Here is a 25,127-nt window from a genome sequence, read left to right as displayed (position 1 = left end):
ATTATCGCTTTTCTACGAGAAAAATGGCGTAAAAATGTATTTTAAACAGCGGTTGACATGCTTCGAAGTACGGTAATGGAATATTTAGAATTTTATTGTCACGAATTGCGCCATGCGCGCGACACTTCTTTACCATTTCGGATAGTGTCTGGAACGCACGAACAAAACGCCGCTATTCGGATATAACGATGGATTATTTTGGACCAAACCAACATTTGTTATTGAAGTAGCAGTCCTGGGTGTGCATTCTGACGAAGACAACAAAAGGTAATGAAACTTTTATAATAGTAAATATGATTATGGTGAGTGCTAAACTTGCCGGGTGTCTAAATAGCGAGCCCGTGATGCCTGGGCTATGTACTTAGAATATTGCAAAATGTGCTTTCACCAAAAAGCTATTTTAAAATCGGACATATCGAGTGCATAGAGGAGGTCTGTATCTATAATTCTTAAAATAATTGTTATGCTTTTTGTGAACGTTTATCGTGAGTAATTTAGTAAAATGTTAGCGAATTCCCCGGAAGTTTGCGGGGGGTATGCTAGTTCTGAACGTCACATGCTAATGTAAAAAGCTGGTTTTTGATATAAATATGAACTTGATTGAACAAAACATGCATGTATTGTATAACATAATGTCCTAGGGTTGTCATCTGATGAAGATCATCAAAGGTGAGTGCTGCATTTAGCTGTCTTCTGGGTTTTGGTGACATTATATGCTGGCTTGAAAAATGGGTGTCTGATTATTTCTGGCTTGGTACTCTGCTGACATAATCTAATGTTTTGCTTTCGTTGTAAAGCCTTTTTGAAATCGGACAGTGTGGTTAGATTAACGAGAGTCTTGTCTTTAAATAGCTGTAAAATAGTCATATGTTTGAGAAATTGAAGTAATAGGATTTTTAATGTTTTGAAAATCGCGCCACAGGCTGCAAGTGGCTGTTACGTAGGTGGGACGAATTCGTCCCGCCTAGCCCAGAGAGGTTAACCGACTTGCCTAGTTAAACAAAATAAAAACACTACTATTGTCAACTTTCTCCTAATATGAAACGAAGCCATGTCTCATGTGCCCACTAATCCACTGGCACATTGAATGTCTCCCCTCCAAGCACTGTGAGTACCCCTGTCAATGTTCTCTCATTACTGTATGTAGAGTCAATCACAAACACAATCACATTACTTTACAGCAATGATTTTACTCCTTGCTTGGACTAACTCATTCTTAGCTCTTATCCAACTGTGTTAGTGTGTTGCTTTATAGTTAGTCTTCCCAGTCAAATCCTGTCCTGTACTTGTCAAGCCTCTGAACACCTTAACTTATGCCTCATCCACCCATTCAATCACTGCTGTGATCCCTTTCCAACACGGTGTAATTAACCCACTCATTTCCATTCCCCATAATATTGTATTATAAATGTCTTTATTTAAAGCTTCAAATAATTAGTCTGACAATTTCTGAAACACTTGTCTCCTTGTGTTCCGCGCCTATAATCGGGGGTCTCCCATCCTCCTCAATTTTTCAAGTCACCAGCCTCTACTGGCGCGCACCACTGCAGGTGCGCAGGCACACACACACACACACACACACAGCCCAGCATGGTTCAAACCACGTCATCTCAATTCATTAGCGAAAGGATAATTATTTCCTGAACCTCAGATTTAGCCGTTTAACTTCGACTTTAAAGCGTTTTAATGAGGACGGCCATCGCTCCAAATGTGCATGCATCCTCTACGGGCGGATACCGAGAACACTGCAACTGCTGACAGCAGGAGAGGAATTCAATAAATAGAGCAGAAATGTAGAATTGAATTGTGTATCAGAATGACAAGAATGATGAACAATGTCCTGTTATGGGTAGAGAGGATAGTCGGTAGTACCAGAGAATCCTTCCTGATGTCCTGTTATGGGCAGGGAGGGTAACCGGTAATGCCATAGAATCCTTCCTCTATGACACTGGAAGCCAGACTATGCCAACTTCAGCAGTATGACATCACCAACGAGCCATTTTTGGGCAGTCTGTGCGTTGGTCTAGCGTATTTGGTCTCCCCTCTCCTCTCGCTTTTTCTGAATCGCTCCCGGAATGCATTTCATCCATTCGTTTCTTTCGGTGTGAGATGGCAGTGAGTTTTCCTAGGGCTTCCTACCTGCCTGCCTGCCTGCGTAGGCTCCTACATCATGGCGTGGGCGTCCAGATTGAGAGAGGGAGGGATGGAGAGAGCTGGTGGGGGCAGACTGACTCTGACCTCTGCTGCAGTGGAACAAAATCACTGAGCATCCATCCTTTCCTTCTCAAAGACACGGATGAAAAGTTGTTGAATTTTTAAAAGCCTCCACTTGTGCTTAGAATAACTTGTGAATGAACTCTGACTAAAAGTGACTGCCTATTTAATTTGTGTTCTTAGTACGATGCTGTGTGAGAGACAGACCAGGGCACACAGAATAAAAAGGTGTCCTCGCTTGTGTGAATGGATATTTTATGAGTCAGTGATTGTGTATTAGGGGCTAGCGGTAGACTAGGGGAAATTAATGGAATAGGGGCTAGCGGCGGAATAGGGGCAAGCGGTGGAATAGAGGCTAGCAGTGGGGCTAGTATTGGAATAGGGGCTAGTGGTGGGAAGGGTATTGGAATAGGGGCTAGTAGTGGAATAGGGGCAATTAATGGAATCGGTCTAGTGGTGGAATAGGGGCTAGCGGTGGAATAGGGGCTAGCAGTGGGGCTAGTATTGGAATAGGGGCTAGTGGTGGGACTAGTATTGGAATAGGGGCAATTAATGGAATCGGGCTAGTGGTGGAATAGGGGCTATTAATAATGGAATAATGCTTTAGGAATAATAACAGGGTTGAAACAGTTAAAGGCTAAGTTTAACCCAAGAGTGTGTGTGTACATTATAGTATGTGTGTACGTAGATGCGCGAGTGTACTGGTGTGTGTGTGTGTAGGCCACCAGTCTGATTTCTGGTGTGGGAGGAGAACAGCTTGACTGTACCATTATTAAGCTGAGACCCTGTGGCTCTTGTCTCTGGAAGCACACAGCATCATAAATAGCCAACTGGAAAACAGCTGCAACACAACACCATACATGTACTATGCTCCAGATGTGTATGACAGGTCACGCATGTTTAAATCTCACATACATGACACTCATGTTAGTTTCTCTTCAGTACAGGAACACAAATATGACAAATCTTATAACAACTGCCCACAGCCTATAACATGGCAGGAAAGAAGCGGTCTCTGTATTCAAACCAAAGGCTACAAGTACCATATGTTCAACATATCATGTTCCATGAGGAAGTGTTCCTTATTAGTGTGCACTTGGGCTCTGTCTTTCGTAGATAATCACACTGATTTATGATATAACGAAGGACACACACACACACACCCCAAAAAGGGAGGAGAAAAGAAATATGATGCATCACTGCAGTATTGTAGCTACTGCATATACACCTTAGGGGTAAAGTTATATTATTATTCAGTCCTGTGTGTGCAGTGCAGTTCCATTCCCCTGACACTGCCGCACGTTAGAGACGTCTACATTATTTATCCCCACGTGACCTCTAGCGGAGCCCCTCACCTTACAAATACCCTCCCTTTATATAACCTAGAACAGGGAAGCAGGTATTCATCCCAAATGGAATCCTATTCCCTATATACTGCACTACTTCTGACCAGGGTCCATAGGGTATAGGGTGATATTTGGGATGTCTCCTAGGAGTTCAGTTTGACAGCAAAGCCAAATAGCTTAGAAAATGTGATTGGGAGACAGGGAGTGTTTTTCCCTGGATAGCTTGAATTGATGTAGCTACTGACTTGTTGGATTATCACTTCTGGTTTGACTTAAATTATGTAATGTCTCACAGGCAAAAGGTAGGGAGGAAACATCTGGACTGTTCCATTTAGGTAGCTGACTAAGGACATCAATTGCAACTGCATAAATTGCTTTTCACGCTCTTCAATCAATTGTCATTTAATAATCACTTATTTTAATGATCAATTATATACACTATCTGACACCTGCTCGTCGAACATTCATTCCAAAATCATGGGCATTAATGTGGGGGGGTCATGGGCATTAATGTGGAGTTGGCACCCCCCCTCCATTCAGCCAAAAGAGAATTAGTGAGGTCGGGCACTGATGTTGGACAATTAGGCCTGGCTTGCAGAGTTCCAATTCATCTCAAAGGTGTTCGATGGGGTTGAGGTCAGGAATCTGTGCAGGGCAGTCAAGTTCTTCCACACCGATCTCGACAAACCATTTCTGTATGGACCTCGCTTTGTGCAGAGGGGCATTGTCATGCTGAAACAGGAAAAGGCCTTCCCCAAACTGTTGCCACAATTTTAGAAGCACAGAATCTTCTAGAACGTCATTGTTTACTGTAGTGTTAAGCCTTCCCTTCAATGGAACTAAGGGGCCTAGCCCAAACCATGAAAACCAGCCCCAGACCATTATTCCTCTTCCACCAGACTTTACAGCTGCCACTACGCATTCGGCATGTAGAATTCGCCTGGCATCCGACAAACCCAGATACATCCGTCGGACTGCCAGAAGGTGAAGTGTGATTCATCACTCCAGAGAACGCGTTCCCACTGCTCCAGAGTCCAATGGCGGCGAGCTTTACACCACTCCAGCCAAAGTATGGCATTGCGCATAGTGATATTAGGTTTGTGTGCAGCTGCTTGGCCATGGAAACCCATTTCATGAAGCTCCCGGCGAACAGTCCTTGTGCTGACGTTGCTTCCAGAGGCAGTTTGGAACTCGGTAGTGAGTGTTGCAACCGAGCACAGATGATTTTTACGAGCTTCACGCTTCAGCGGACCAGTTTTGTGAGCTTGTGTGGCCTACCCACCTAGCGGCTGAGCCGTTGTTGCTCCTAGACGTTTCCACTTCACAATAACAGCACTTACAGTTCACTGGGGAAGCTCTAGCAGGGCAGACATTTGCTGAACTGACTTGTTGGAAAGGTGGCATCCGATGCTATGACGGTGCCACGTTGAAAGTCACTGAGCTCTTCCAACTGTCTACTGGACCCTATTCCAAATCTCCCATTCCTCTCAACATTTAAAAAAAAAGCTGTTGCCCAGCAACTCACTGCCTTCCTGAAGAAAAATAAATGTATAGGACATGCTCCATTCTTGTTTTAGACCCCTTCATAGACACCACCTTTTATTGGTGTCAGACCGAGGCTCTGCTCCCGTCCTTGTGATCCTAGACCTTAGCGCCACTTTCGACACCATCGATCACCACATTCTTTTCGAGAGATTGGAAACCCTAAATTGGTCTACGCGAACAAGTTCTTGCCTGGTTTAGATCTCGGTGTTCCTCAAGATGCTGTTCTAGAACCACTATTGTTTTCACTATATATGCTACCTCTTGGTGACATCATTCAGAAAAACAATGTCAACTTTCACTGCTATGCAGACCACTGACAGCTGTACATTTCAATGAAAACATGGTGAAACCTGAAAATTGCCTACCCTGGAAGCCTGTGTTTTAGACATAAGGAAGTGGAAGGCGGCAAATGTTTTACTTTTAAACTCGGACAAAGAGACGCTAGTTCTAGGTCCCAAGAAACAAAGAGATCGGCTGTGGGATCGGACAGTGTATCTCGATTGATGTACAGCCCTCTCAAATGAAATTGAACTCTGGACCCTGATCTCTTGACGATCATAAAATATTTCAAGAGCAGCCTTTTTCCATCCTTATAACATTACCAAAATCTTAAAATGTTTATAAAAAAATGATGCAGAGTAACTAGTCCATGCTTTTGTCACTTCAAGATTAGATTACTGCAAAGCTCTATTCTCCAGCTACCAGGACAAGACACTAAAACTTTATCACTGCTAGTGATAAATACAGATGCTAGAATCTTTACTGGAACCCCCAAAAACAGGGTCAGTCTGTCATATCTGGTGTAATTCTCCTGTCTTATCTAGTGTCCTGTGCGATCTTAGGTTTTGTCTCTCGACCTCAATGCTTGGCTATGAAAAGCCAACTGACACACAAGGAGACAGAGAATCATGGGGCATGTGGATAATGAAAGTGAGCAGGCTGGAAAAGCGTTTCTGCTTCATGCCGCAGCAGAGCGTTGACGTCCCTCCTATCCCTCCATCCCAACACTCCTCCTCCCATCCATTCCTCCCTGGGGCTAACTAGACTACACTGGGTAGACCAACAATGTAATGGGCCGACTAGACTGGGGCCGACTAGACTAGACTGAGTGTAGTCTGGCCCAGAGTGTGAAGGTGAATGGAAAGGCACTGGAGCAACAAACCGCCCTTGCTGTCTCTGCCTGGCCGGTTCCCCTCTCTCCACTGGGATTCTCTGCCTCTAACCCTATTACAGGGGCTGAGTCACTGGCTTACTGGTGCTCTTCCATGCCGTCCCTAGGAGGGGTGCGTCACTTGAGTGGGTTGAGTCACTGACGTGATCTTCCCCTTGGGTTGTGCCATGGCGGAGATCTTTGTGGGCTATACTCGGCCTTGTCTCAGGATGGTAAGTTGGTGGTTGAAGATATCCCTCTAGTGGTGTGGGGGCTGTGCTTTGGCAAAGTGGGTGGGGTTATATACACTGCCTGTTTGGCCCTGTCCGGGGGTATCATCGGATGGGGCCACAGTGTCTCCTGACCCCTCCTGTCTCAGCCTCCAGTATTTATGCTGCAGTAGTTTATGTGTCGGGGGGCTAGGGTCAGTCTGTTATATCTGAAGTATTTCTCCTGTCTTATCCGGTGTCCTATGTGAATTAAAGTATGCTCTCTCTCTAGGAGGACCTGGGCCCTAGGACCATGCCTCAGGACTACCTGGCCTGATGACTCCTTGCTGTCCCCAGGCCACCTGGCCGTACTGCTGCTCCAGTTTCAACTGTTCTGCCTGCGGCTATGGAACCCTGACCTGTTCACCAGACGTGCTACCTGTCCCAGACCTGCTGTTTTCAACTCTAGAAACAGCAGGAGCGGTAGAGATGCTCTGAATGATCGGCTATGAAAAGCCAACTGACATTTACTCCTGAGGTGCTGACCTGTTGCACCCTCAACAACCACTGTGATGATTATTATTATTATTATTATTATTATTATTATTATTATTATTATTATTATTATTATTATTATTAGACCCTGCTGGTCATCTATGAACATTTGAACATCTTGGCCATGTTCTGTTATAATCTACTCCCGGCACAGCCAGAAGAGGACTGGCCACCCCTCATAGCCTGGTTCCTCTCTAGGTTTCTTCCTAGGTTCTGGCCTTTCTAGGGAGTTTTTCCTAGCCACCGTGCTTCTACACCTGCATTGCTTGCTGTTTGGGGTTTAAGGCTGGGTTCTGTACAGCACTTTGAGATATCAGCTGATGTAAGAAGGGCTTTATAAATACATTTGATTACTATACTGGAGCTGACTAGACTACACTGACTAGACCAACAATGTAATGGGCTGACTAGACTGGGGCTGACTAGACTGGGGCTGACTAGACCAACAATGTAATGGGCTGACTAGACTGGGGCTGACTAGACTGGGGCTGACTAGACCAACAATGTAAATGGGCTGACTAGACTGGGGCTGACTAGACTGGGGCTGACTAGACCAACAATGTAATGGGCTGACTAGACTGGGGCTGACTAGACTACACGCAATCAAACAAGCTAAACGTCAATACAGAGAAAGTGGAGTTGCAATTCAACGGCTCAGACACAAGACGTATGTGGCAGGGACACTGACAATCACGGACTACAAAAGGAAAACAAGCCACGTCACAGACACCGACGTCTTGCTTCCGGACAGGCTAAACACATTCTTCGCACACTGAGAATAACACAGTGCCACCGACACGGCCAGCTACCAAGGACTGTGGGCTCTCCTTCTCCATGGCTGACGTGAGTAAAACATTTAAAACGTGTTAACCCTCGCAAGGCTGCCGGCCCAGACGGCATCCCTAGCCGTGTCCTCAGAGCATGCGCAGACCAGCTGGTTGGTGTGTTTACGGGCATATTCAATCTCTCCCTATCCCAGTTTGTTGTCCCCACATGCTTCAAGATGGCCACCATTGTTCCTGTACCCAAGAAGGCAAAGGTAACTGAACTTAATGACTACCGCCCCGTAGCACTCACCTCTGTCATCATGAAGTGCTTTGAGAGACTAGTCAAGGATCATATCACCACCACCTTACCTGCCACCCTAGACCAACTTAAGTTTGCTTACCGCCCCAATAGATACACAGACGATAAAATCGCCATCACTCTGTACACTGCCCTATCCCATTTGGACAAGAGGAATACCTATGTAAGAATGCTGTTCATTGACTATAGCTCAGCGTTCAATACCACAGTACCCTCCAAGCTCATCATTAAGCTTGAGACCCTGGGTCTGAACCCCGCCATGTGCAACTGGATCCTGGACTTCCTGACGGGCCGACCCCAGGTGGTGAAGGTAGGAAACATCACCTCCACACCGCTGATCCTCAACACTGGGGCCCCACAAGGGGGCATGCTCAGCCCCCTCCTGTAATCCGTTTGCCCATGACTGCGTGGCCAAGCACGCCTCCCACTCAATCAAGTTTGCAGACGACACAACAGTAGTAGGCTTATTTACCAATGATGACGAGACAGTCTACAGGGAGGAGGTAAGGTCACGTGGAGTGTGGTGCCTGGAAAACAACCCCTCACTCAACATCAACAAAACAAAGGAGATGATCGTGGACTTCAGGAAACAGCACCCCCCCCATCTACATCGATGGGACCGTAGTGGAGAATGTGGAAAGCTTCAAGTTCCTTGGCGTACACATCACTGAGAAACTGAAATGGATCACCCACACAGACAGTGTGGTGAAGAAGGCACAACAGAGCCTCTTCGACCTCAGGAGGCTAAAGAAATTTGGCTTGTCACCTAAAACCCTCAAACTTTTACAGATGCACAATTGAAAGCATCCTGTCGGGCTGTATTACCACCTGGTATGGCAACTGCACCGCCCGCAACCACAAGGCTCTCCAGAGGGTGGTGCGGTCTGCCCAACGCATTACTGGGGGCAAACTACCCGCCCTCCAGGATACCTACAGCACCCAATGTCATAGGAAGGCTAAAATGATAATCAAGGACATCAACCACCCGAGCTACAGCCTGTTCACCCCGCTATCATCCAGAAGGCGAGTTCAGTACAGGTGCATCAATGCTGGGACCGAGAGACTGAAAAACAGCTTCTATCTCAAGGACATCAGCCATCACTAGCACATTAGAGGCTGCTGCCTATGGGCATAGACTAGAAATCACTGGCCACTTTAAGGAATGGAACACGAGTCACTTTAATAATGTTTACATATCTGACATTACTCATCTCATATGTATATACTGTATTCAATACTATTCTACAGTATCTCATTCACTTAAATGTTTACTTACCTTGCATTACTCATCTCATATGTATATATTGTATCTTAGTGTGTTCTGCTCTGACATTGCTCGTCCATATGTATATAGTCTTAACTCATTCTTAGATGTGTGTATTGGGTATATGTTGTGTAATTTGTTAGATATTACTGCACTATCAGAGCTAGCAGCACAAGCATTTCGCTTCACCAGCAGTAACATCTGCTAATCACGGTATGTGACCAATAACATTTGATTTAAATAGACTAGACTGGGGCTGACTAGACTAGACTAGACTGGGGCTGACTAGACTAGACTGGGGCTGACTAGACTAGACTAGACTGGGGCTGACTAGACTAGACTGGGGCTGACTAGACTAGACTGGGGCTGACTAGACTAGACTGGGGCTGACTAGACTAGACTGGGGCTGACTAGACTAGACTGGGGCTGACTAGACTGGGGCTGACTAGACTGGGGCTGACTAGACTGGGGCTGACTAGACTGGGGCTGACTAGACTAGACTGGGGCTGACTAGACTAGACTGGGGCTGACTGGGTAGACTAGACTGGGTAGACTAGACTAGACTGGGTAGACTAGACTGGGTAGACTAGACTAGACTGGGTAGACTAGACTGGGTAGACTAGACTAGACTGGGTAGACTAGACTGGGTAGACTAGACTAGACTGGGTAGACTAGACTGGGTAGACTAGACTGGACTGGGGCTGGGTAGACTAGACTGGGGCTGGGTAGACTAGACTGGGGCTGGGTAGACTAGACTGGGTAGACTAGACTGGGTAGACTAGACTGGGTAGACTAGACTGGGGCTGGGTAGACTAGACTGGGTAGACTAGACTGGGTAGACTAGACTGGGGCTGGGTAGACTAGACTGGGGCTGGGTAGACTAGACTGGGGCTGGGTAGACTAGACTGGGTAGACTAGACTGGAGCTGGGTAGACTAGACTGGGTAGACTAACAATGTAATGGGCTGAAGTTAGGAACATTGTGTGAATAATGGCTGTCATGTTGTAGACTATTCAATGTTCATCCCTCAGGCTATAGTAATGCCTTTCTGCGTCGCTCTCTCGTCTTACAGTCAGCTGTCGAATACCAACAAACTGTAGTTAACTGGAATGTACACTGAATGTTCACCTCTTTCATTACTGTGTAAAGATGGAATGGCTGATCATGCAATCACACTATTACTGCAGGCTAGCCTGACTGAGTAGCCATTAAACTACAAGGAACAAACATGTAAAACATCTTCTGATGTTTCTAACATACTTGCAAGTACTGTCAGAAATAAAATACACACACACCCCTTTAGGCACACTGATGTCCAGAGACAGCATCAGTCGCCTCTTCAGCCCGGCCTGTCACTAACTGCAGAGGGATTAGAGGGAGGATGGATAATTGTGCTGAGTCATGGCTAGGGATGCAAAAACAACCAAAGGACCTCATAACGCAGAGCACACACACACACACTTTAGAACAGGCAGTAGATAAGGGACAATAGAGAGGACAGAACCAATATGGAGATGGATGAACATGTGTTTATGGACAGTTTAAGATGGTCACTGGGATGTAGCATTAATTAAACCAGCAGCCTCATTAATGGGTTCTTCTGCCCTAGCATACTATTTTCTGTAATAAGAAATCCTCATCTGAACGAATGGCCTCGCTACTAATACTGAGTGCTGTGTTGGAATCCGATTACGGCACAGATACTGTCATTGAGGCTGAATACAGACTATAAAGGTTCAGATTGGAGTAGGCAATCAAACGCAGTTCAATCAGTATTCAGAGAGAGAGAGAGAGGCAAAGTGGAGGAATGAAGAGATGAAACCATCAGACAAAATGTGAAAGGCCAAAAAAATTAAAAAAGACAAAGTCTGAATAATGAATGCTTAGAGTTTCCTTTTCTATTTTCCTATCTCACCTCTGACCTTTTCCCTCTCAGGATGAGCCACAGCTGTCTGCTATCCAAATTCACCTCAGACTTATGAGAGTTCAGACTTATGAGAGGTCAGAGGAGAGAGAGAGAGACTTAACTACACAGTGCTCAGATTCAGGAGGCGAGGCAGTCCCATTCTTTGAACATGTGACTCGGTCTGACTGAAAACATGAGGCTGAATCTATATAGGCTAGCTGTATACATACACTGGCAAAAAAAAGTATGTGAACCCTTTGGAATTACCTGGATTTCTACGTAAATTGGTTATCAAATTTGATCTGATCTTCATCTAAGTCAAAACAATAGGCCAACCCAGTGTGCTTAAACTAATAACACAGAAATTATTGTATTTTTCTTGTCTATATTGAATACATCATTTAAACATTCAGTGTAGGTTGGAAAAACTGTGAACCCATAGACTAATGATTTCTCCAAAAGCTAACTGCCCTGCCCTATAAGAAACACTCACAAAATTTGAGTTTGCTATTCACAAGAAGCATTTCCTGATGTGAACCATGCCTCAAACAAGAGATCTCAGAAGACTTAAGCTTAAGAATGGTTGACTTGCATGAAGCTGGAAAGGTTTACAAAAGTGTATCTAAAGCCTTGATGTTCATCAGTCCACGGTAAGACAAATTGTCTGTAAATGGAGAAAGTTCAGCACTGTTGCTACTCTCCCTAGGAGTGGCCATCCTGCAAAGATGACTGCAAGAGCACAGCGCAGAATGCTTAATGAGGTTAAGAAGAATCCTAGAGTGTCAGCTAAAGACTTACAGAAATCTCATGCTAACATCTCTGTTGACGAGTCTACAATACGTAAAACACCAAACAAGAATGGTGTTCATGGGAGGACACCGGGGAAGAAGACACTGCTGTCTAAAAAAAAACATTGCTGCAGGTCTGAAGTTCGCAAAAGAGCACCTGGATGTTCCACATCGCAACCAGCAAAAATATTCTGTGGACAGGTTCAACTAAAGTTGAGTTGTTGTGGAGAAGAAAAAAAAGGCACAGCACACCAACCTCATCCCAACTGTAAAGTGGAGGGAGCGTCATGGTTTTGGGATGCTTTGCTGCCTTAGGGCCTGGACAGCTTGCTATCCTCGACAGAAAAATGAATTCCCAAGTTTATCAAGACATTTTGCAGGAGAATGTAAGGCTATCTGTCCGCAAATTGAAGCTCAAAAGTTGGGTGATGCAACAGGACAACAACCCAAAACACAGAGGTAAATCAAAAACAAAATGGCTTCAACAGAAGAAAATACACCTTCTGGAGTGGCCCAGTCAGTCCTGACCTCAACCCGATTGAGATGCTGTGGCATGACCTCAAGAGTGGTTCACACCAGACATCCCAAGAATATTGCTTAACTGAAACAGTTTTATAAAGAGGAATGGTACAACATTCCTCCTGAACTACAGAAAACATTTGGTTGAGGTTATTGTCTGATCCGCAACTACAGAAAACGTTATTTCTGCCAAATGATGGTCAACCAGTTTTGAATTTCAAGGGTTCAAATACTTTTTCCACCCTGCACTGTGAATGTTTACACGGTGTGTTCAATAAAGACATGAAAACGTATAATTGTTTGTGTGTTATTAGTTTAAGCAGACTGTTTGTTTATTGTTGTGACTTCGATGAAGATAAAATGTGATCATAAGACAAATTTATGCAGAAATCCAGGTAATTCCAAAGGGTTCAAATACTTTTTCTTGCCAATGTATATGACTGCAACCATAAAAACCAATACATATAGCTAAATACATAAAGCTGTTGAAGAAATAACTGCAGTGGAGCAAGCTGGAGACAAAATGTAGTCATTTCTTACAGATGTCATTGGAAGAGACCACCTGCTGCCATCACCATCCTACCAGTTTCACCTCCCCATCTTGCCTCCAATCTGACCCTTGCCCTCCCACCATCACCAGTTTACACCCCATCCCCCGCCACAGCACCATCCTTCGTCTTTCTCCACCTCTAAGTGTGTGTCAGCCTAACAGACCAGTACAACCCAAACTGGTCCATTCACAGGTTGTAGCTGTTCCAGTGTGAAAACCGTTCTAACTGACTGTAAAAAGGACGAGAGGACAGAGAGAAGTCAACAGCCCCAAAACAGTGTCTTTACAGTCCAATTAAGAAACATTACCAATAATCCCTATTGGATGTTATGAATGAAAAGAAAATCCGCAGCGTGATAATATGTTTTGAAATTCAATTGAATATTTACGTACTCTGGGCTACAATACAATATAAAACACTACACAGCATAATTCAGAGAAAGTTGAGGCAAAACAAGAGGTAAACTGTTGGAAACTGACTAATTGACTTGAGCACATTTTAGTATGTTTATAACTATGTAAGTGGCCTAGGAGTAGTGATTAACATATTGTGGGTTAGATCACATGATCTATGTGCAAATGTATATGGACCGGAGGCAAAGTACAGAGACAGAATATTTCCATAAGGGTGAGATAGGAAGCATATGAACAAGCTAGTAACATGAATGAGGATATTTCAAGCTAGAACCCAACAAAACTACATTTCCATATCAAATATCAGAGATGAACTCTAAGGGGACGTGATTGCCTCAGGGGTGAATGCAGAACACTGTAAGCTCTCCTTCCCAATTGCATAGTATTAAAATAACTGACTATAAAAATTAAAAACTACTACAACAAACAGGATATGCTTGAGCGTGGTTCAACATGTTTGCTGTGCACGCGTGTGTTTGTGTGTAGATCCAGTTTCAGGCGGTGCAACGGCTGCTTGTCCTTTTCCCTTTCAAACCATCAATTCCCATTCACACCCACAACCAACCATCCATCCCGTCTGGCATGTCTCCATGCAACCCCCCTCTACCCCACAAGGGGAGCTGCAATCCCCTATTGCCACAACTAGGACTCACCAAGATCCTTAGAGCCTTGACTTTCGCTGGCCATCTCTCCCATCCTCACCAGTGCCTCGAAGTAGCCCTTTGCAGCAAATGTGACACCTGGAAACATGGAAGCATTGGGCGTCAGATCAGGGGCGGAGTGGAAATATTGGACATTAACGTAATCTTAACCCCAGCATCCCTCCCTTATAGCCCCAGTCAGTTAGGGAAGGGGCTAAAGGCTACAATGGAAAGAGTTATTGCTACAATGGAAAGAGCTAGGCTAGTACAAAGTACAAAGGAAAGTTCTATAGCAAGGCTACAACAGGCTACAATGGAAAAGGCTACAAGCTACTACTGCCACAAGCAAAAGAGCTACTGCCACAAGCAAAAGAGCTACTGCCACAATGAAAAGAGCTACTGCTACAAACAACAACAATGGCGACTCAACAAGAAAAGGAGAGGAAAGTGCAGTAACTACAGGAACTACTGGTGAACAGAGCAGATGCTGAACGAAAAGAAGAACTACATGAAATACAAACCAGAGAAAGTAAAGCAAGGGAAGACCAGGGAAGGCAAGATAGACTGGTCTGCCTACGACCTCTGTCAATCAGGTCTCAGTCCAGGGACATTGAACACACAGCAGGCATGGCTCACCCACACAGTCCTGCCACAGGCAGCTAGAAGCAGTGAATGGGAAGTAATGGTGAATAAGACCAGGTCAGGGCTAAGTCGTTTAGGGAGTGGTGGTCATAACGAGAGGAAAGAGAGGGAGGCCGAGAGGGAGGCCGAGAGGGAGGCCGAGAAGCTGACTGAGTATGACCTTGAGCTGATCCATATTGATAAGGAGTGTCAAAGCTTTATTAAACCATGTGACCAAGCAGAGTCATACTAAACATGGACGGTTACTGCACAGTTTCTTAGTTCGTAACATTAAAATATTAGGTAAGTGCCATTTTAAACCGGGCTGTTAAATAAAGTGTTACCCAAAATATATCCCGAATATGGATTCACTGCATGGTAAACAATTTAAATATGTTCTAAAAGGTTAATGGTCTTTATTGAGCACTGGCGTCCCATGGCACCCTAATTGGCGAAGACGTGCTCATAGTAACGGCTGGAATGGAATCAACAGAACGGTATCAAACACAAACATGTTTTCCATGTGTTTGATACCATTCCATTGATTCCATTCCAGTCATTATTATGAGACATCCTCCCCTCAGCAGCCTCCTGTGATATAGAGTGCTACAGTCATATGGGAATACTACCCAACAGCTACTGCTGTATCATTAGCAATATTCCTTCCCAATTCAAACAAGAGACAAAATTGATTGTCTAACACAACAGAAGGGCTCGAACCGGTCTCTGTCCCTCCATCTATCCACCTCTCCTCTGAGGAACCTGTCCCTCCATCTATCCACCTCTCCTCTGAGGAACCTGTCCCTCCATCTATCCACCTCTCCTCTGAGGAACCTGTCTCTGTCCCTCCATCTATCCACCTCTCCTCTGAGGAACCTGTCTCTGTCCCTCCATCTATCCACCTCTCCTCTGAGGAACCTGTCTCTGTCCCTCCATCTATCCACCTCTCCTCTGAGGAACCTGTCTCTGTCCCTCCATCTATCCACCTCTCCTCTGAGGAACCTGTCTCTGTCCCTCCATCTATCCACCTCTCCTCTGAGGAACCTGTCCCTCCATCTATCCACCTCTCCTCTGAGGAACCTGTCTCTGTCCGTCCATCTATCCACCTCTCCTCTGAGGAACCTGTCTCTGTCCCTCCATCTATCCACCTCTCCTCTGAGGAACCTGTCTCTGTCCCTCCATCTATCCACCTCTCCTCTGAGGAACCTGTCTCTGTCCCTCCATCTATCCACCTCTCCTCTGAGGAACCTGTCCCTCCATCTATCCACCTCTCCTCTGAGGATTGTTTCTCAAGCCTCAGTCTGCACCAATTTCCTCCCTTAATCCTTCCTTTACCAGTTATTCTTTCCTTTCTCCATCTTTGTCTTGAGGTCACTGAACTGAAAACAGCCCTTGCCTCCACAACCAAGGACCTAAAGCCTACTGCCCTGTAGCTGGGTTCAATCTGACCCAGACTGATTACTTCCAGGAAGAGAGACCCTCACTCGGCTCTTCCTGAGCCCAGCTTTGGTTGAGTCTGGGTGCAATAGGAGAGTGCGGGTGAGAGGGTGGAGGTGGATTGTAGAGTGCGGTGTGGAAACCCTTGCGTGGATGGATGGGCTATTTAGCGATGTCCACAGAAATCCCAGCCAAGGGGGAGAGCGCGAGGGGCGGTGAAGTGTGGCAGGCCAGGTAAAGCTGTATTAACTGGGACAAGATGTTAGAGCTCTGCTGTCGGGGGATTGTGTGTGTGTGTGTGTGTGTGTGTGTGTGTGTGTGTGCCTTCAGTAAAGAGGATTACACCTCCGATATGAAGCAGATAGGTCTACAGAATGGAGGTGTGACACGACATCCATTCTTCCCACCTATTCCAAAGTAAATTAAACACTATTGAAGAGTAAAACCGGTGTAAACCAGATCAGCTGCACAGCTTGATGCGTTTAGTGCTCCATCCATCTTCAACTCCCCTCTTCCAAATCCCCCCCATTTCTCTTCCTCTCCATCCTCCCCACTACTGCTTTACAAAATCTCTTCAGCCCTCACCCTTCTGAATCCCCTCCATCTCTACAACACAGCTTGTCCCTGTTGAGAAATGTCTCTCCGCCCCACATTCAACATGATGCCAGTACGGTTGTGTGCTGTGTGAAATTGCCCCACCTTCTCCAGTCCCAAAACTAAACAGAATAGCTGGCTAAATACCAGTCTAAGCATTGTATCCTATTCAAGCCCTGCAGCCACTGCACACTCTCCTCTCCTCCAAAATCAAACAAACAAACAGTATCTCCAAGGAAAACCATTCCTCATGAAACTGGTTGAGAGAATGCCAAGAGCGTGCAAAGCTGTCATCAAGGCAAAGGGTGGCTACTTTGAAGAATCTCAAATATAAAATAGATTTTGATTTGTTTAACCCTTTTTTGTTACTACATGATTCCATATGTGTTATTTCATAGTTTTGATGTCTTCACTATTATTCCACAATGTAGAAAATATGAAAAACAAAGAAAAACCCTTGAAATGATTAGTGTCCAAACTTTTGACTGGTACTGTAGAAGCAGGCAGCTCTCTCCCTAGACCGAATCATGTTAGTCAACAAAGCTCCAAGGACCTCAAGTCCAGCCAAGCACCACACCTTGTTCCCTGTTGCGATTTATGGGTTCCCCTTCTTCTCCTAAGAGCAGAGGCAGAACTGGCATATTTACAATTCCAGTTAATGCATGGAGGCCCACGAGGCACCCTGTTGTGATTTGAATGCTGGCTGTGCCCTTTGCAATGGCAGCCTAAGCCAGAACCTCAGTTCTGCGCCTGACCTGCAATGAAGTATATTTTTCTATCCTGGAGCTGTGTAGCTATTTTTATTCTTATCAGACTACACTGAGTCCTCCTTTATTGGTCTTTAGAGCTTCGTATTTCCTGCATGTCTATCTCTCCCTCTCCGGTCCTTTCTCTCTCTCACCCTCTTTGCCTGCTCCTACATTAGAGACCAGCAACCTACAGCTGGAGACAGCACTACATTACAGACCAGCAACCTACAGCTGGAGACAGCACTACATTACAGACCAGCAACCTACAGCTGGAGACAGCACTACATTACAGACCAGTAACCTACAGCTGGAGACAGCACTACATTACAGACCAGTAACCTACAGCTGGAGACAGCACTACATTACAGACCAGCAACCTACAGCTGGAGACAGCACTACATTACAGACCAGTAACCTACAGCTGGAGACAGCACTACATTACAGACCAGCAACCTACAGCTGGAGACAGCACTACATTACAGACCAGCAACCTACAGCTGGAGACAGCACTACATTACAGACCAGTAACCTACAGCTGGAGACAGCACTACATTACAGACCAGTAACCTACAGCTGGAGACAGCACTACATTACAGACCAGTAACCTACAGCTGGAGACAGCACTACATTACAGACCAGTAACCTACAGCTGGAGACAGCACTACATTACAGACCAGCAACCTACAGCTGGAGACAGCACTACATTACAGACCAGTAACCTACAGCTGGAGACAGCACTACATTACAGACCAGCAACCTACAGCTGGAGACAGCACTACATTACAGACCAGTAACCTACAGCTGGAGACAGCACTACATTACAGACCAGTAACCTACAGCTGGAGACAGCACTACATTACAGACCAGTAACCTACAGCTGGAGACAGCACTACATTACAGACCAGTAACCTACAGCTGGAGACAGCACTACATTAGAAGCATGGCTGAGGAGACACTATCTGTGTAGGACTTGCTTTCCCGGTCTACAGCCTAACACAGATTCATAGTGCAGCAATGTCCAATTCCTCACCATTCTATTCAACTGAAAACTGTATTTCAACAAGAAATCCTTATTAAAGATGGATGTTGATAAAATATCAAATAGGGGGTGCTTACATTCGTCTTGTTTCACACATGTACAAGTGTGAACCCTGTACAGCAGGGAGCATCATCTAGGTTCAGCCTTGGGGCGATTTTTTTCGCGAACCGATGGTCAGGGAGCCGGAACATAATTGACTGCAAGAAGCCTAAACAGATACAATATTTGACCAAAAACAATAATTTCAAACCTTGCTTACATTTGTATACGATCGCATACACTGCGTATACGAAACAATAGGAACACCTGCTCTTTCCATGACAGACTAACCAGGTGAATCCAGGTGAAAGCTATGATCCCTTATTGATGTCACTTGTTAAATACACTTCAAGTCAGTGTAGATGAAGGGAAAGAGACAGGTTAAAAAATTATTTTTAAGCCTTGAGACTGCCATTCAGAGGTTGAATGGGCAAGACAAAATACTTAAGTGCCTTTGAACAGGGTATGGTAGTAGATGCCAGGCACACTGGTTTGTGTCAAGAACTACAAAGCTTCTGGGTATTTCACCCTCAACAGTTTCCCGTGTGTACCAAGAAGCATTGGAGTCAACATGGACCAGCATCCCTGTGGAACGCTTTAGACACCTTGTAGTCCATGACCCGACAAACTGAGGCTGTTCTGAGGGCAAAATGGAGGTCCAACTCGATATTATGCATGGTAATACTTTGGCTGTTTTCCAAAATGTGTAATCACTTGGCTCTGATTTGCTGGTGTTTTTTTTTTTACAGTCTTCAACAATTTGCTCAGAAAACATGGGGAGATGGCAAGATAAAAAAATACAAAAAAAGTCCTTCTGTACAGTGTGAAATGGAAATGTCTGTTTTGCATATCCCACTCCCCATGAGACACCGTCAGAGAGTGAGGTCATGACCAGGGATCCGCCATTATTGACAGTGACCTGGGAGCAATTAGGGTTAAGTGCCTTGCTCAAGGGCAGCTCGACCATTTTTTTAACCTAATTGGCTCGGATTCGAACTAGCAACCTTTCAGTTTCTGGCCAATCACCCCGATGGACTGCCACATCTATACCTCCACAGTGCTGGACAAGCTCCAAAAATACAGCTCCATAGTGTGTCTGTCTATATGTATATAGATGTATAAGATAGATATTTATTAGGTCCACACATATGACAGGGAGTCAACAGTCTCAGAGAACATGGTTCATAAAGCAAAACGGTGGTGAGGAAAAAGGTCAATTTAATGCCCAATCTAAGCAGAATGCATGGAATATTCTAATAGAAGCATTCCGGGTTCCGTCTGAACCTCATGTAAGACCACGTAACACTGATGAAAAGTATAGGTTTATGCTGCTGCTCCTTTACCATTGGTAGAAGAAACAAGAGTCTATCTCCAATGTATTTTTCTCTCCATCTCCCTCCTCCTCGATACCAGTTCTGTTGTTCTTTTATGGGGCCATTTTTATTCTCTTAGCTCCACCTGACCTCCCCCCTCTCAAAATTGTTGTCCTCCTGCACCCTTCAACCGTATCACCTAGTGTATATACTCCACACACACACACACACACACACACACACACACACACACACACGCACGACTTGTGAACAACCAAATAAAAACATAAAAAGAAGTTGACGGCATGAAGGGATGCAGGTGAAGAGGAGAGGGCAAGATGTGGACATGGAACAGACTAAGGTGACATCATATGAGGAAGGCAGCCTGAGCCTCACAACAAAATATCAAATCAGTCCATGTAACTGAAAGCATCTCTTACAGAAAAACCACACGATTTCACATGTGGAAAAATCACGTGTTTTTGGGAACACTTCACATGTGATCACGTGAAAAATCATGTCGTTTTTCTGTAGGGGCTGTCATAGCGAAGTCCTACAAGAGATCAGAAGGGCTGCAAGAGGAAACGGACTACAGGCTACTTCGCCAGCATCTGAGCTCATCTCTAGTTCAGGTAAATCGGGAGTCTAAAAAGCAACAGCAAGACAGTGTCAGGCCAGTGCCTGGTCCTCTGGACAGGAGGGGAGTGGGGGATGTGGGGGATGAGATACATGAGAAGAAGAAAAGGATGTACTCACTGGATAGGGCCTTCTCGTAACTCTTCCCCATGGCCACGAAGTTCCGCAAGCACGGGTTGAACTGCTCCATAATGGACTGAAAAGAGAAATAAAACAGTTTTTAGTCGGACCGAGCAGCTATAAGCCTAGCAGAAGCAGAGCTCTACTCTGTAGTCGGGGCGTGTGCTCTCACACACACACACACACACACACCACACACACAGGCGCTCACACACTGCAAGCACGCGACTCCTACCAGCTCACTCACGCACACAACTCGTTTGGCTTAGCCAACCAGGTACAAGAGTGTAGATGGGAATCATTCAGCAGTCACACCCAGGTGAAGGAGCGAGAGGGATGTGGGTGTTAATGCCCGGGCAGCCCTCTCTCACTCACTCCCTCTCTGTCTCTCTCAGGTCATGTTGTTTGTGCTAATTACTTTTTGTTGTTGAGCAGAGACATGAGGGAACAAGGGGGGAGTGGACGGGGAATAAATTGGATGACACGAAAACAGGAAAGAAGAGGAGAGGAGATTCAGCTAGCTTAGTTGGCTTGAGCGTGGTGCTAGCGCGGTGTTAGCGCAGTGCTAGCGCGGTGCTAGCTGGCCACAGCAGGGGATTGATAATGATTATAATGCATCTAACTGTGGGTATAAATGTCTGCTGGAGGGGATTCAGGTGGCTTGGTTGGGTTGTGTGGGATTCAGCATAATCTTCTGCATATACTGAACATATGTGCTCACTGAAAAATAATACTAATTACAATATCATCATTACTAGGACTGGCAGAAGTCTGATGAGACAATCATGAGAAAATAGGATTATACACACATACTTTTGGTCATGTAATGTATGCAACACCTCGTTGAACATCTCTTGGGGGGGGGGGCTTGCTTCCATTCAGCCACAGGCCAGTCGAGTTCTTCCACACGATCTTAAAAAAACATTTCTGTATGGACCTCACTTTGTGCACGAGGGCTGTGTCATGCTGAAACAGAAAAGGGCCTTCCCCAAACTGTTGCCACAAAGTTGGAAGCACAGAATTGTATCCTGTAGTGTTAAGACATCCCTTCACTGGAACTAAGGGGCCTAGCCCAAACCATGAAAAACAGCCCCAGACCATTATTCCTCCTCCACCCCAACAATACAGTTGGCACCACGCAATCGGGAAGGTAGCGTTCTCCTGCCATCCGTCAAACTCAGATTCGTCTGTCAGATGGTGAAGTGTGATTTATCACTCCAGAGAACGCATTTCCACTGCTCCAGAATGCAATTGCGGCGAGCTTTACACCACTCAAGCGGATGCTTGGGCATTTCACGTGGTGATCGTAGGCTTGTGGGATGCCATGGAAACCCATTTCGTGAAGCTGCCGACAAACAGGTCTCGTGCTGACATTGCTTCCAGACGCAGTTTGGAACGCGATAGTGAGTGTTGCAACCGAGGACAGACGATATTTACACACTACATGCTTCAGCAATCGGCGGTCCAGTTCTGTCAGCTTGTGTGGCCTACCACTTCGCGGCTGAGCCATTGTTGCTCCTAGACATTTCCACTTCACAACAAACAGCACTTAGAGTTGACCAGGGCAGCTCTAGCAGGAAAGAAATTTTAAGTGTTGTCCAAATACTTTTGTATATATAGTGTATATACACTGCATTTGGAAAGTATTAAGACCCCTTGACTTTTTCCACATTGTTACGTTACAGCCTTATTCTAAAATGTATTCAATAGTTTTTTCCCCCCTCGCCAATCTACAAACAATAACCCATAATGACAAAGCAAAAACAGTTTTTATTGTTTTGCAAATGTATTACAAATAAAAAAGGGAATATCACATTTACATAAGTACTCAGTAAGTTTTCATAAGTATTTTACTCAGTGCTTAGATCAAGCACCTTTGGCAGCGATTACAGCCGCGAGTCTTCTTGGGTATGATGCTACAAGCTTGGCACACCTGTATTTGGGGAGTTTCTCCCATTCTACTCTGCAGATCCTCTCAAGCTCTGTTAGGTTGGATGGAGAGTGTCGCTGCACAGCCATTTTCAGGTATCTCCAGAGATGTTCGATCGTGCTCTGGCTGGGCCACTCAAGGACATTGAGACTTGTCCTGAAGCCACTCCTGCATTGTCTTGGCTGTGTGCTTAGGGCCATTGTCCTGTTGGAAGGTGAACCGTTGCAGATTTTCACCAAGGATCTCTGTACTTTGCTCCGTTCATCTTTCCCTCAACCCTGACTAGTCTCCCAGTCCCTGCCGCTGAAAAACATCCCCAAAGCATGATGCTGCCACCACCATGCGTCACCGTAGGGATGGTGCCAGGTTTCATCCAGACGTGACGCTTGGAATTCAGGCCAAAAGAGTTCTATCTTGGTTTCATCAGACTAGAGAATATTTTTTCTCATGGTCAGAGTCCTTTAGGTGCCTTTTTGCAAACTCAAAACAGGCTGTCATGTGTCTTTTACTGAGGCGTGGATTCTATTTGGCCACTCTACCATAAAGGCCTGATTGGTGGAGCGCTATAGAGATGGTAGTCCTTCTGGAAGGTTCTCCCATCTCACCTCCCTGACCAATGCCCTTCTCCCCTGATTGCTCAGTTTGGCCAGCTCTAGGAAGAGTCTTGGTGGTTCCAAACTTCTTCCATTTAAGAATGGAGGCCACCGTGTTCTTGGGGACCTTCAATGCTGCAGGAATGTTTTGATACCCTTCCCCAGATGTGCCTCAAAACAATTCACTCACACAGCAGGTCATAAATTCCTGGAGGAGATTCTTCTTCATGGCCAGACAGTATAGTGAGTTTTCATAGAGGGAATTTCTTCCACCTCACAGAACTTGAGATCTGAACAATATTCATGTTCTGGAGAATGTATAAAAGAAGGTCAGTGAAGTAGCCAGCTACAAACTGGTCCGTTTAGTACAATTTTGTGAAACTCATGAGAGAAAATACAGCCACATTCCATAACCCTGTTTATACAAGAGTCTCAGTTGTGAGGCTTGCATCTAATTGTGGTATAAGATGAATGAGTAAAGATGAAACTATTTGTGAAACGATGTTAATGTGAGAGAATCGTATTTCTGTTTAAAGTTTCACTAAGTCATTGGCCCGCCCCCAGGAGCACAGACATGACCTGGCATCATGGGACAGCCCTTTTCTATGTTCTGAATAACCCCCCCCCCCGGGTTTTCCCACTGCAGACCATGCTTCTCTCAATTACAAGGGCTAAGGTTTGAGTAGAGACCATGCTTCTCTCAATTACGAGAGGGCTAAGGTTTGAGTATAGACCATGCTTCTCTCAATTACGAGAGGGCTAAGGTTTGAGTAGAGACCATGCTTCTCTCAATTACGAGAGGGCTAAGGTTTGAGTAGAGACCATGCTACTCTCAATTACGAGGGCTAAGGTTTGAGCCCATTGCTGAATTCTTAACCATACCACGTGGTTAAACTCTGAGACTATCTAACCGACAGAATAAGAACACATTTTTGATACTAATTACTAGTCTGCAGCTAGGAATTTGGTATCATTGAACGCGAAGACCGACAACCGCCGAAACACCCATCTATAACATTGCTGAATGTTACTCTGAACTATCCATTCTAACCACGGCAGAGAGAGAGAGGGCGGACAAACTCTCCAACAGAAATCAAGACGACACACTGAGTGTAAATATATATATTGATTGCAATTATTCCCGAATGAGTGAGAGTTCATGTGCAAAGGATAGCATTTCAATTGTTATAATTAACAACTTTGTAGTGTCCTTTATCTCAGTCGACCCCCACTTCCCTTTTGTCCACCAAGCCGCCATGCCGGTTTAGCCCACTAGGGCACATTACCCTATCATTTCCTTGTAACTATATCTACTGTTTGTTTGTGTGCATTTCTGTGATTATTTAGTTAGTAAATAAATGATAAGACAATTGATGTATTGATGACTCATAGTGAAGACTGGGTTTGTGCAGATAACCAACAATTTACGACGTTTGGAATGAGACTAACGTAAGGTAAAGAATAAATTTGTCAATTAGAAGACATTGATCAGATATTAAAATATCTGAAAGTTATATTAGGAAAATTATAACTTTGTAATCTGAATATTTTCCTTGGTGCCCCGACTTCCTAGTTAATTACATATACCTGATTAGTTAATCACGTAATAATAATTATTACAGAGAATTGATTTGAACCTAAAAATATGTCTTCAGTTTAATGATGCCAAAGACACGACACAGTGGTCCTGGAGTTGACAGAGAACTTGGGTAAATACAGTGGCGCAATTACACTTGACATGTGGAAAAATAGGCACTGTGGGCTTTTGTTTTTTCTCCCTCTAACAGAAAGAAATCATAATGTGACAGCCCATCTATATAAAGTCCGTTTTTTTAAACAGAGTCCTTCTTTTCTGATGTGATGAAGAAA

General features: G+C 44.9%; 1 protein-coding gene across 6 annotated transcripts in view; it reads right to left on the bottom strand.

The window, feature by feature from the left end:
• The window catches only part of LOC106589900 (brain-specific angiogenesis inhibitor 1-associated protein 2), a 137,952-nt gene that overhangs the window by 71,329 nt on the left and 41,496 nt on the right, over positions 1–25,127 (bottom strand). For 4 of the 6 annotated variants that reach the window (XM_014180319.2, XM_014180321.2, XM_014180320.2 and 1 more), the window contains exons 2-3: positions 20,736–20,811; positions 14,200–14,286 (exon numbers count right to left, since the gene is read on the bottom strand). In XM_014180319.2, the coding sequence (XP_014035794.1) occupies positions 14,200–14,286; positions 20,736–20,811 (163 nt within the window). The remainder of the gene's footprint in view (positions 1–14,199; positions 14,287–20,735; positions 20,812–25,127) is intronic. The other 2 variants (XM_014180324.2, XM_014180325.2) reach the window with 1 other exon arrangement.

This window comes from Salmo salar, chromosome ssa28 (genome assembly GCF_905237065.1).
Source record: "Salmo salar chromosome ssa28, Ssal_v3.1, whole genome shotgun sequence".
Classification (NCBI taxonomy): domain Eukaryota; kingdom Metazoa; phylum Chordata; class Actinopteri; order Salmoniformes; family Salmonidae; genus Salmo; species Salmo salar.
This window is presented reverse-complemented; position numbering and strand designations above follow the sequence as displayed.